The 13,874-nt window shown below is 40.5% G+C and overlaps 1 protein-coding gene across 2 annotated transcripts; it reads left to right on the forward strand.

The window, feature by feature from the left end:
• LOC125237785 (serine--pyruvate aminotransferase-like) lies at nucleotides 1-12,241 on the forward strand. Of its 2 annotated transcripts, none has more exons than XM_048144966.1 (7): nucleotides 1-270; nucleotides 6,251-6,443; nucleotides 6,818-6,986; nucleotides 8,323-8,478; nucleotides 8,631-8,723; nucleotides 11,057-11,305; nucleotides 11,973-12,241. In XM_048144966.1, exons 1-7 carry the CDS (start codon nucleotides 112-114, stop codon nucleotides 12,127-12,129), a joined length of 1,176 nt encoding a protein of 391 aa, XP_048000923.1. In that variant the 5' UTR covers nucleotides 1-111; the 3' UTR covers nucleotides 12,130-12,241. The 2 variants fall into 2 exon arrangements, with proteins under 2 accessions (XP_048000923.1, XP_048000924.1); XM_048144967.1 differs by lacking the exon at nucleotides 1-270 and adding an exon at nucleotides 801-863.
• Nucleotides 12,242-13,874: the final 1,633 nt, after the last annotated feature.

Raw genomic sequence — 13,874 nt, forward strand, 5'->3', positions numbered from 1 at the left:
GATTTAAAACACTCCCTTCGGTCGCTTAATTTATCGCCACTCGTTTCGAACTTCCTCTTTCCGCACTTGTATCATAATGTACTATCCTAATGTGTAGCTGGTCTTTCAGCAATGGCGTCATACGATCTGACAGTTCCCGCGCCCGTGATATCTGACAGGGAATTCTCAAAGCCTCTGATGTGCGGCCCAGGGCCGAGCGATTTGTGGCCCTGTGTGGCAGAGGCCCTGACTGCCCCCGTTATATCACCAGCCTGCGCTGAATACTATAACGTAAGTATTACGTAAGTGTGCGTAGCCTCAAATGGGGCTGGTCACGTCTGCCGAATACACCCTGACAGGTGGGCTAGTGTAGCTACCAAATGGATGCCACAAATAGAGCGAGGACGCGGCAGGCCCAGAAGGAGATGGAGGGACGACCTAGACACGTTTCTCACTAACTGGTCGGAAGAGGCACTAAACCGGGAGTCGAGGTCAAGGGGCTAGGCCTTTGCCCAGCAGTGATGGGAGGATGGGACACCATTATAGGCTAGTAAAGAAAAAGGGTTTATTGGCCCTTTTATTTACACGAGAGCGACTATCTTTTGTTTTTTCACAGATTTTGGTGGGACCAGTGCCTTGTTGACATAAGCTGTAGGGCCAACGACATGCGACCCTGCGTTGTAGCGAATTTAACCCCTTTTATATCGCCAAACTGATCCCAGTAAACATAATGACGCCTGTGATGATTACACTGAGAAGTGATAACTGCAAGCCACGGCCTTGTGTGGCAGAGGCCTTAACAGCCCTTAATATTACAACACAGAAAAACGTCCGATATGCAAATTCACTGTATCAATAAGTGGTCAATTAACATTACCAAACCGGTAAGCTGTCCTCGCGTGACTCTGACAATGGACGCCTAAACGGTAAACGGTCACGCCTAATTGGAGTAATTGGCATTTCCTCATAATCTCATAAAAGGGTTTGACATTTTTAGCATAATGATACCTTGGCTACGCTTTGATACTGTTCATTTATTACGTAAGATTTTAATGAAGGAGGGAGGTATCGAACATGTCTATGACTGATACAGGACAGATGGCACCACTACAATCGCTGTCGGTAAGGAGTATATTTGTTGCCACGCCAAAAAATCTTACATTGGATACCTTGACAGCGAATGGTTGTGATAAAATGTTCCTCATGTTTCTTAAAGGGGAAAGAGAGGTGGCATGCTTGTTTGCCGCGTGGTATAAAACACACATTTTACCTTCCATCAAAAATTGTCATAAATTAAATCGTCTTACGTAATTACCTAATAAATAAATGGTAAATTGCCCCTTAAAATCATTTCTTTCTTTCACACTTCTCGGAATGAATAAAATTACCCCTTTCACATTTCTTTGAATTAGTACTTACCTTGACTTCTCTAGGTCTTCTGTGTGTTGATGAAATAATTGCTCCGATAATAACGGATTACCATTCGGGGTGACAACCACTTAATGGTTATTGAATGGACAATTAGTTGATTGCTTTCCTATTTCAAATGAAAAGTAGTGTAACAATAGCTTAATCATGCGCTAGAGAAAATGTCGTGTTGAATTCAACACATCAAGGGCAGCATATCAAGGGCTATAATTATAAAAATCGTCTCATTAATCATAGATAATTAAAAAAAAAAAGATAAAAAGATAAAAAGATATTTTATTGAGTCAATAGAGGTGCTTAATTCTACTTACAATTTTAACATTTTACTATCATGGTACAAAACCAAAAGATAAGTGTCATCTGATCCCCGTACTAGTGTGAACTGTATTACGGTGGGTCAGGATTCACCGTCCTTACGTATGTATTTATATAATTATAAACCATGTACCAATCACTTGTAGGATTATCTAAACTAACCCTTAATGACATAACACTTAGATCCAAACTAGTGTGCATACAAAATCGTTACTTTATAAGTTTGCCGAATTTGTTAATTAGTCACTACATTAAAGTACGTAACTACCTACTTAATAAGAACTTCATTATAACATGACAACAAAGGTAAACCAAATATAAAATAACAGTTAAGAATTTCACAAACGAATAGTGAACAACACCCGTTGCTGGGCCGTCTTTGGAGTAAACACGTAGTATATGCAAAAACATAAGATTAAATATTTATAAGATTTTAGTTATGTATACAATTATATATATAGGTACATATATTAATTGTGTGTTTGTGTACGTGCGCGTGCGCGCGCGCTTGTGTGTGTGTGTGTGTGTGTGTGTGTGTGTGTGTGTGTGTGTGTGTGTGTGTGTGTGTTACACTAAGTTTTTTAGCAATTTTTCTGTGTTTTCGTAATCATGTTTCCGTAGATAATTTTCCAGCTGCTTTTTAAAAGAGTACAAATTTAGTGATCTCAGTTTTATATCTTTACTTATTTTATTGTATATAGTGGGGCCTAGGACGTTGTAAAATTTTTTTGGAAATTTCGTTTTATGTGGTGGGATTAAGTAAACTTTGTCATCTCTCCTTCTAGAAGCAGAGAGGTCTGGGCTGTGTTTGTGCTGTTTTATTAGCAACATTTTAACAAAGAGTTGTCTTACCGATAGTACTGAGGTGTCTTGATATAAAGTGGTGGTTGGATATCGGAAATTTTTGAAAGTTATAACTTTTAGTACTGTACGCTGAGCTCTTTCCAGTGTAAGCATGGAAGTTTTTGATGCTCCTCCCCAAGCAGTAATACAATAAGTAGTCACTGATTGACAGAGGGCATAATAGATAGATATTAAAAGTTTCTTATCACATACATGTCTAAGATTTTTAAATATAAATATCAACTTTCTAATTTTACTCGCCAGATTAGAGATATGTTCACGCCAACTGAGGTTTTTATCAACTAAAACTCCTAGATATCTTAAAGATGATGTTTCTGAAATAGATTGGCATGAGCTTGAGCAAACAGCTTGACCTTGGCAAGAATGTACCTTAATTGACACGTCTTTGCATAACGCTTGCTTATTGTTTTTAATGCTAAAAGTTAGGTATTTCGTTTTAGCATAATTTAACTTAACGTAAGAAGGTTTAGGGAGAGCCACTCATGTACCTGGTTAAAACCATTTTGAGCTAGTTTATTAACCTCCTCCCAAGATTCACCATGAAATAAGATAGCAGTATCATCTGCAAATGAAATTTTTTCGGCGTTTTCAACATTAAGTCTGCATAGCTCATCAATATAGATGAGGAACAAGGTTGGGCCAAGAACACTGCCTTGCGGCACTCCGTATTCTATGTTCTCCTCATTACTGTGTAAATTTCCAACTTTTACCGACTGCTTTCTATCTTGGAGATAATTGCTGAAAAGTTGTAGCGGCGTGCCCCTTATACCGATGTTCTCCATCTTCTTAATAAGTAAGGAGGCAGAAACTGTATCGAAGGCCTTTTTTATATCTAAGAAGATTCCAATAGTTTTTTTATTATGATCTAGTTTATCTACAATATAATTAGTTAATTGAAGTACCGCATCTTCCGTAGATTTGCATTCTCTAAATCCATGTTGATTTTTACTTAATAGATTGTTGGTTTCAAGGAATTTTTTAGTCTTTTGTTAATTATCTTTTCTAAAACTTTTGCTAATGTTGGTAGTAAAGATATAGGCCTATAATTTGAGATACAGTTTCTGTCTCCAGACTTGTATATAGGGATCACCACTGATCGTTTGAGTTCATCAGGAAATGTACCTGTTTGCAAACAGTGGTTGCATATAATAGTTATAGGAAGAGCCAGGGTATCCGCAGCCTGTTTTAAAAATTGTGAAGAAATACCGTCCCATCCTGTCGATGTACTACTCTTTAGGCTTCTTATTATACGTTTTACTTCTAGCTCATCTGTGTCAAGCAACACCATTGAATTTACCGGAGATAATTTTGGGACCATTTTTTTAATACGTTCTGTTTCTGACAATCCAGTATTATTTATGACATCTTGAGCTAAAAGTCTCCCTACGCTTGTAAAGTATTCATTAGCATAATTGAGTGAGTCTTGCGGGGTGACTTTAAGTGTAAGAATATGGTTTTCAGAACTATCAGAATTAGGTTTAAGGTTACATATATCTTTTACGAGTCTCCATTGCTCTTTTAAGTTATTACGGTGCTGGTTTATCTGTGCTTTTTGGTACTCTCTTTTTAGATTTTTAAGAATATTGTTGCATGTATTGCGGTATCTTTTATAGGTGGTGGAAAGAATTGAATTATTAGGATCTTTCTTGAGTTTTTGGTGTAAGCTATCTCGATTTCTTAGACATCTTATGAGACCCGGTGTTATCCATGGCTTAATGTTAGTTTTTCTTCTCGAAATGTTAACATAAATTGTGTGTTTTTGTATAGTCTCACTAACTAGATGTAAAAACTTATTAGTCATAGTGTTAATGTCAAACTCAGCGAGCTCACTAACCCAGTTTATTTGTTGTAGCTCACATATTACTGATTTGTAATCAGTTTTTTTGAAGGTACGTCGTTGGTACGTCTTACTGTGTCCCTTAAACTTTGATATATCCAGAATGACTGAGGAATGATCCGTGGTAGTTGTGTCACATACTATTGTAGTATTAGGTAAAAACCGTTCTTATCATACAGTGATCCAAACAATTGCTACCACGTGTGGGAAATTTATTATCTATGATAAATAATTATCTATGATTAATGAGACGATTTTTATAATTATAGCCCTTGATATGGTAGCTTCAAGTTTATTGCTCAAATTACAAATAATAATAGTAGCGGATTTATTCTCATCATGCGCTCATCCTAACTTTTTACTACTGCTATAATTATATGTATTTTTTCTTCTGTCTGTTACCTTCCATGAATCTTTCTCACTTGATGGTCTCATCGGAAGATCAGCGCTGGAAATCACCAGCAACACGCTGAGAAGGCCATTTCGTGGCACTTCATTCCTTTCTGTATTTTTATAATGTGTATTTGTCAGCGATCTCGGAAACCGCTCTAACGATTTCGCTGAAATTTGTTACGTGGGGGTTTTCGGGGGTGAAAAATCGATCTAGCGTAGCCTTAGATCCCGGAAAACGCGAATTTTCGAGTTTTCATGAGTTTTTCTTTCGCGTTAGTAAACGTAAAATATGGTCGTTAATTTCGCCGCGCGCGCATCATCGATTCCGCTTAGCTCAGTCGTACGAGGTCGGTCTAATGTACGCAGATAGATCGTAGGTGTCAGGGTTTCGAATCCCGGTCAGAAAGGAAGTTTTTGTTTTTTGTCTTTTTTTTTGTTTTTGTATTTATAAGAGTTTTTTAGGGTTCCGTAGTCAACTAGGAACCCTTATAGTTTCGCCATGTCTGTCTGTCCGTCCGTCCGTCCGTCCGTCCGTCCGTCCGTCCGCGGATAATCTCAGTAACCGTTAGCACTAGAAAGTTGAAATTTGGTACCAATATGTATATCAATCACGCCAACAAAGTGCAAAAATAAAAAATGGAAAAAAATGTTTTATTAGGGTACCCCTCCTACATGTAAAGTGGGGGCTGATATTTTTTTTAATTCCAACCCCAACGTGTGATATATTGTTGGATAGGTATTTAAAAATGAATAAGGGTTTACTCAGATCGTTTTTTGATAATATTAATATTTTCGGAAATAATCGCACTTAAAGGAAAAAAAAGTGCGTCCCCCCCCCCCCTCTAACTTTTGAACCATATGTTTAAAAAATATGAAAAAAATCACAAAAGTAGATATTTATAAAGACTTTCAAGGAAAATTGTTTTGAACTTGATAAGTTCAGTAGTTTTTGAGAAAAATACGGAAAACTACGGAACCCTACACTGAGCGTGGCCCGACATGCTCTTGGCCGGTTTTTTTTATCTAAAGACGTGATATATTAAAATAGAACCGAGCGAAGCTCGGTCGCCCAGATATTATTGTATAATTAGTAGTCAGACTACTATAGCTATATATATTATGCACTGAAATATACGTATATTTCTCAAATTAATCAAATACGTGAAAATGCTCCGAAGATTTATTGAGTGACAACTAGAATACAATGTCATGAACATCATGTCATATTCAAAATTATATTTAGAACATTGCATTCCTTATTAAACATACACTGCAGATGGCGCTGCTGGATTTATAGTCTCAAAGAAAACTCTAGTCGGTAATCGAACCCGGATCTTCAGCGGGTTGTCCTTACCGCGGGCCGAGTAGTCTAGTAGTAAGTACATACAACTAAGTACCTATCCGCAAAAGCTACTAAGGTTTTTACATTTTCAGGTAATGGCCGATATCCGCACCGGTATCCAATACGCCTTCCAAACGCGTAGTAAGCTGGTGCTAGCGGTCAGTGGGTCTGGGCATGCTGGCATGGAGACTGTTATATCCAACCTGCTCGCACCGGGGGAGTTACTCCTTGTGCCTAGTCGGGGGATCTGGGACGAGAGGGCCAAGGACATGGCTAGGAGATACGGTAAGTAGTTTCATTCAATAATACCGGATCCACGTTGGGCGCCAATATTACGGGTTCTGAACCCGTAATATTGGCGCCCAACGTGGGCCCGACGAAGCTATAGAATTTGGAGATACCTATACTTATCCTCCGTCTACCGGCGATGGTACAAACAGCTATCATGCGCTGACGGATAGACCATCCCCATTTTTACATTACTACCAAAATGACATACTTATCAAAAATTTATTGAACAAGATAAAACACTTAACACATTAAAAACACTTACTTAAAATCTTACAAATAAAAGATTTCCCCCAAGTCTTCGTTGTTGGGTAAGGTGCCCAGAAGGTTGGCCGCATGAAAGACTGTCTAATTTCGATTTTTATTCTCAGGCATCAAAGTAGAGTCAATGACAACTTCAGAGCCTTTCTCGACGTTCTCTTTCGAAGAGTTGGAGTCAGCCCTGCAGCGGCACCAGCCCGCTGGCCTGTTCATCACCCATGGAGACTCTTCTACCGGCACGCTGCAAAACATGGAGGGTCTGGGAGACCTTTGCCATAGGTGACTATGATGATGATGTAATCCTGTTATCCCTTTGCCTGTGTACATGAGAATATAGTTAGACAAATCCAAGGTAAGACTATCTATATACTCAGCGACAGTCAAGCGGCACTCAAAGCCTTCACATCGCCCAGAGTTACCTCTAGACTGGTATTAAACGGCTTCCAAGCTCTTAACAAGCTTGGAAGGCAAAACAAGGTGCAACTGGTATGGATACCGGGGCACGAAGGCTTCATTGGCAATGAAAACGCTGATGAACTTGCCAAGGCCGGATCTGAAGACAACTTCATAGGTCCGGAACCTTATGTGGGCCTTTCACAAGGAACCATCAGAACGGCTATGAAAGACCAAACAAAGGCTAGTCACCAAAAAGAGTGGGATGCCCTGGTTGGTCTGAAGCATTCAAAGCTCTTTATGCAGAGGGTAGACTCTGGATGGAGCAAAAAGCTAGGGAAGCTAGGCAAAAGACAACTCCAAATTATAACGGGAGTGTTCACAGGCCATTACGGGGTCAAAGGAATTTTGGCCAAGATGGGACACGCCGACAACACTGATTGTCGCATGTGTGGCGAAGAGGAAGAGACCGTCAGACATTTAATGTGTGAATGTCACGCCCTCGCCAGACAAAGAATGAAGAACTTTGGAGCAGGCTACCTGGCACCGAAGGACTTCAGAGAGCTACCCATGAGCCTCATCATCCGATACGTGGAGATGGTCGAGAAGCTCCTGAATAGCTGAAGGATCTTAGGATCGTAGGGGGTAATTGCACAAAAGATCCCGATGGGTCGAAGTGTATCCGTAAGGGCCCCCGCAGATTTAAGATAAGATAAGATAATCCTGTTATCCCACATCAGAGACATATGGCTCTCAGAAGAATTTTCCACAACACATACTAGTTTTTACGGAAGCGACAGCCAGACCTTAGCCAGATGGTCAACTAGGCCCTATTGTTATTGAACTTGAAGCAACTGGCAAATAAAATATCAAATTACTTTTTTGTTATTACTATATATGGCCTTACTCGTGGCGTTCCCAAAAACTCATTAGCACGAACCGGGGTTTGAACCCTACACCCTACCGACGACGTGAGTCTCTCTATTTCTTCCTTAACAGTCGCATATCGTCACTACTTTTAAAAAATCTCGTATCTCTCGCTGTTCCTCAAAGTTAAAACGCAGTAAGTATATATGCATTCCATCCATACTTACTACAATTTTCTTTTCATTGAAAGACGAAGATACAAGTTTTTTTAAAAGTAGTGACGATATGTATGTGTAGTGGTACTAGTGGTTCTGAGTCAACAGTTTGGCAGTCTGTACACCTTTTTGTATTACAGATACGGAGCTCTGTTACTAGTAGACACCGTGGTGTCTCTGGGCGCCGAGCCATTCCTCATGGACGCATGGGGCGTGGACGCCACGTATGCCGCGTGCCAAAAGGCGTTGAGCGGGCCCGCTGGGATAGCCCCTGTCGCTTTCAGTGCCCGTGCGGAGTAAGTTAATGAAGTAATTCATTGGTAAACATGTTAAAAAATTCTCTAATCATATTCAGATCACCAGCATAGACTTCTTCATATCAGTTTTGTAGTGCCTTGGTAGGTATAACTTATCGGAGTTAATACAATATTAATTATAAATGTTTCAGGGCCAAAATAAACAGCAGAAGTCACGAGCCGCCATTTTATTTCGACCTGAAGCTGTTAGCTCAGCAGTGGAACTGCTATGACGACACATTCTTGTAAGTAAAATAAAATACTTCCTGAGATTTCCTCTTCTCGCCATTACCTACCCATACAACCATTTCAGTCGCAAAATCTTCAAATCAGTAACTAACTGTCAAATGTGACATAACGCGTGGTAACGTCGTGCAAACAATGCGACCGTATTGATACAATAACAAAATGTAGTCGTCGTGTGCACTCGTTACGGTAACAAAATGTGTACGAATTTGTGGCTGTCAATGTCACTGTCAGAATGACTTTTAACGACACTTTATTAGTCGACGTTTGCACACATAACGGTAACAACATGTGGACGAATTTGTGGCTGTCATTGTCACTGTCAGAACGGTTTCTGACAGTGACATTGACAGAATTTGTACACACATGTGTAGGTCTGATTACCGAACTGCTCCTAAACCACTGTATCCGCAAATGACAATCTGAAATACGAAGGTTTCTCAAACTGTCTTGTGAAGTTGTGGACTGGTTGCTTTGAATCATGTAAATATGAGCGAATTAAATAATATAAACGACGACGACCATTTAAGCACTCTTCGACATTTTATAGAAATGTGGGAAAGTTAAGAAAAGTGCAGAATGATAATACAAATAGATAAGCACTTTATAGTTACTTAATGTATTAAATATATAATTTTTAATTCTTATTGATAAAAATGAAGTGTAGTGTTGCTTTACACAATAAAAGTAGGAATCAAATGAAATAGAGTATTTACTGTGATATTAATAGAATTTCTGTTGCGAAATGATAGTTTTTTTCAGTACAGATGCTGCTTTTTTAACGCAGTAGTGCGAGCAAATCAAGCAATGATTCATTTCTTGTCTGATCGAAACTCTTAGCTTAGATTTAGGTACTGAAAATCGTCGTACGATACACGTGCGAAAATGACATTCACAACTCGTGTCGATTTAAAACACTCCCTTCGTTCGTGTATTAATATATCGCTACTCGTATCGATTTTCCTCTTTTCCGCACTCGTATATACAAGTATTTTGTTTGGGTTACAAAAAAAACACATTATTTACTCTACTACGTTTTATTTATGTCTCTTTAACATTACAAATTTGTAGATACTTATCTATACAAAAATCTTGACAAAAGAAGTACAGATCGCTGAAATTAATGTTGATAGTAATATTAATGACGACTACTTCAACAAGTGTCAATTGTGAAATGCCGCAAAATACTAGTTGCTCTATAGAAGACCATAATAATATGATCCCCGATCCTTTACAACCCAGCAGCTCGGTACGCACGTTACAATTTTTTTTAATCTTCTTTAGTGAGGGCAACTGAGTACGACGGCATATTTAATTGTTTATAAAGTTTGAGGATACCTGGAAAAAATTAATACAAGAAGCATTCACTGCCTTCGGTCACGCGTGTACGCTGCGACCATTTTGCAACCGTTTGTCGACCGTTTGGTGACCGTTTGGCGACTGTTTTTTACATGGAATATTACCGTCTTAATCCATATTTTAACAACTTTATTGGTTTTCTAGGCATTATTTTTATTATTTCAGTATAGTATATGCACCGGAGCACTAAAACTTCACCAATCAATATACATAACACGCAAACACCGAGTAGTCAATAATATTATTACTGGTTAAACTGAGGTAAATTGATGGCGCGTTGATAAATTTAGACTTATTTTATGAAATCACTCGAGCAATTTAATTGGCCATGGTAATTAGCCCACATTATATTACAAATGCAAACAATATTTATCTTTAACAAATTCTTACGCCATTACATTTTAATGTCAAATGATTTTATTTCATTTTTACTTTGACGTCTCTCACGTCTCTGACAGTCGCCATTTGAAAAGAATGAAATGAACGAATGATTTTGGAAAAGTAGTCGCCAAACGGTAACAATGTGTGCACGCGTAGTGCACACTTCTGTGACCATTTGTGCCTGTTACCAATCGTCCCCATTTGGGTCGCCGCGACTAAACGTCGACCGTACTGCGACTAAGCATTGAGACCCGAAGACCTGTGTGTACACAAAATAGGAGGATTTGCGTAGGAACGGCGACCGATTATGGTTATATGGGTAGGCGCTTACCGACAGTTGACAGTCTACCTGCGAGTTACTCCCATGCGTAATTCTGCATGGACTTATCCACCTTCCTCGCATCTTTAACGAAACCAACCTGACGGTCAAACAAATCGCAAATAAGTTGTGCCAGTTTCGTTCTAAAGATGCGCTATAAATCTTTGGACTTTGCTCAAATTTATGATACAGCTAGCGTGTGAATCACATCCACATGCAAAGCTTTAATTTATATTAAAATATTTATATTATTTCCATCTTTTGTTTATTCAGCTACCATCACACTCTCAGCTTCCCCCTTCTCTGGGCGCTGCGCGCATGTCTCATACAACTCGCGCGCGAATCTCTCCCCCGCGCGTGGGCACGCCACGCATCTGTCGCGGCGCGCTTCCACGCTCGTCTGCGTGCGTACGGCTTCGAGTTCCTAGTGCGGAAACCAGAGGAACGGATGTCAGCTGTCACTACTATACTGCTGCCTGAGGGACTAGGCTACAATAAGTTCGTGGCTCAGATGAGAGATGCGTAAGTTACATTGAGTTTTCCTCTCTAGGGCCATCCGATCCCGTTACCGTTCTATAACTTGCGAGCGCTCGGCTTTGAGTTCTTAGTGCGGAAACCGCAGGAAAGCATGTCAGCTGTCACTACTGTATTGCTGCCTGAGGGACTCGGGTACAAGTTCGTGGCTCAGATGAGGGATGCGTAAGTTACATTGAGTTTTCTTTGGGCCCTACGCGATGCCAGTTACAACTTTCATGTTAGTCGCTTCCACGCCTGCGCGCGCACGGGTTCGAGTTCATAGTGCGGAAATCAGAGGAGCGCATGTTAGCTGTCACTACTATACAGCTGCCTGAGAGACTAGGGTACAACAAGTTTGTAGTTCAGATGAGGGATAGAAAGAAAGAAGATGAGGGATACGTAAGTTACACTGAGTTTCCTCTGGACCTTTTACACTTTCTATAAAAGTGCGAAAGGGACGCAATGTGCTAGGCCCTATGGATATTCTACTCTTATAAGGGTCCTCCCACATCTAGCGTCTCGCGAGCGTAGCGTCAGGCCAACTGTATGGAAAAAGATGTCGCGTCGACGTTGCGTCGACGAGGCATCAGGCTTTTGCCATACAGTTAGCCCGACGCTACGCTCGCGAGACGCTAAATGTGGGGAGACCCTAACCAGGTATTATATATTCCAGGCACAACATAATGATAACCCCCGGGCTGGGCCCGACGGCGGGCGCGGCGGTGCGCGCGGGGCTCATGGGCATCAACGCCGCCGCCGCCGTGGCCGACCAAGTGGCCGACAGCATGGCCGACGCCGCCGGGATCAACACTGCTGACATATCGGCTTAGATACGCTCAAGCTAGGAACATAATACGCGGACGTCCGCGGTCGCGCGACCGCGACCGCGACCGATCAGTGTGCACGGCCTTCGGGACGGCTGACCAAAACATCCAGCGAGCCAGATTTCGATAGGACGTCCGTGCGCTCAAGGCCATGTCCACGACTGATGACCGATAGTTTGCACGGTTAAGTGTATATTCATTGTCTAGATCCGCGTCCGCGGTCGCACGACGGCGGACGTCCGCGTAATAATATGTTCCTAGCTTTAGCCACAGATTTCAATAAGTTATACAAAAGAGGATCGAGTATTATAGAGAGTTACTGTCAAAGTAAAATGTGTAATCACAGTGCATGGATTGCCATCTCTTGAGTCTCTTGAGACAAGCTTAAAAATTTTCAACCTCAGTTTTGACAATTTGGTCCATATTCTTAGCTTGATATGTGTTAAAATATCAAATATTCCATCTAGCCGAGCGTTCCCCAAAGGTGTAAAGCCATCTAGGTCACCGTACCTTTTTCTCTATGGCTTTGAGGTACGTTTTTTTCTTAGACTTTATCCGTCTATACAGAGTTACATATGTCTTTGGTTACACTTAGCGGCGACTTGACTAAAAATTTGTAAAATGTATTATGATTTTGTCAGTATCTTTTATTTATTCATCTTTAATCTTAATTTATAAATACATAATATGTTTATTCACATATATGTTTGTTTGTTTGTTACCACGAACGCTGTAAAGTGTTCAATAATTCTAGTTCAGTGTGTGTGCGAGCACAGTATAATAAAGAGTACTATCGTATATACAGTATGGCCACTCCCGCTCCCCGCTGAAAGCGCCGCCCACTCCCTCTCGTTTACCTCACAGTTACCCCCTGTCAAAAACGCGAACAGTCAACCTGTCATATCTGACTCATACAAGCACGGTACGCGTTAACCTACATCCTACACGCATAGCTGGGCATTAACTCGTTAATCCTTAACGAAGTTAACATTTCGATTAACGGATTAACTTTTAAGTTAACTTGAAAAAATGTTAACGGACTCGTTAACTTCCGTTAAATTTCTCCGAGTCCGTTAATCGTTAATCTAGTAGGGCACAGGCACCATCTACGCTGCGAAAAACACGTTCTGAACGCTACTATAAAGGCCCGAAGTACGGCAAATCCTATGATTTGCCGGTAAATCCTAGGTTTTACCGATGTCGATTGCTAAAAGTCCGAAATATTACCTAAAAAAGTATTCTTCACGTGGATTTGCTTTTACTAACTTTGATTCGGTGAATCCTAAGCTTTACCATGGCGACTGTCGTAGTGATAGGGCAGCAAATTCGAGCCCTATTTACGACCACATTCGCTTCCCTAGCCTCTACCGCCCAAAGTGCCACAACAGTCCCGTCACCGCCAGCATCTCTCCTGACACAGCTCTTGGCAGTAGCTCAGGCGATCACTGCCTTCCACGTGCAGCCTAGAGTTCAATAGGCTAGCTGTACTTCGGCCTTTTACAGAAATATAATACGTTATAGTGGATACTGATGCAACTAAATATTTAAAGAAAAGTTCATTTTTTTTCACGTGTTAACGGATTAACGATTAACTTTAACTTACGTTAAATTTGTCGAAACGATCGGTTTAACGATTAACGAAGTTAACTTTTTTAGTAACGGATTAGCGATTAACGAAGTTAACTATTTGATTAACGGTGCCCAGCTATGCCTACACGAGCATAGAATGTGTGCTAGGAACGCGCCTCTTT

Source organism: Leguminivora glycinivorella, chromosome 22, assembly GCF_023078275.1.
Source record: "Leguminivora glycinivorella isolate SPB_JAAS2020 chromosome 22, LegGlyc_1.1, whole genome shotgun sequence".
In the NCBI taxonomy this organism is placed as follows: domain Eukaryota; kingdom Metazoa; phylum Arthropoda; class Insecta; order Lepidoptera; family Tortricidae; genus Leguminivora; species Leguminivora glycinivorella.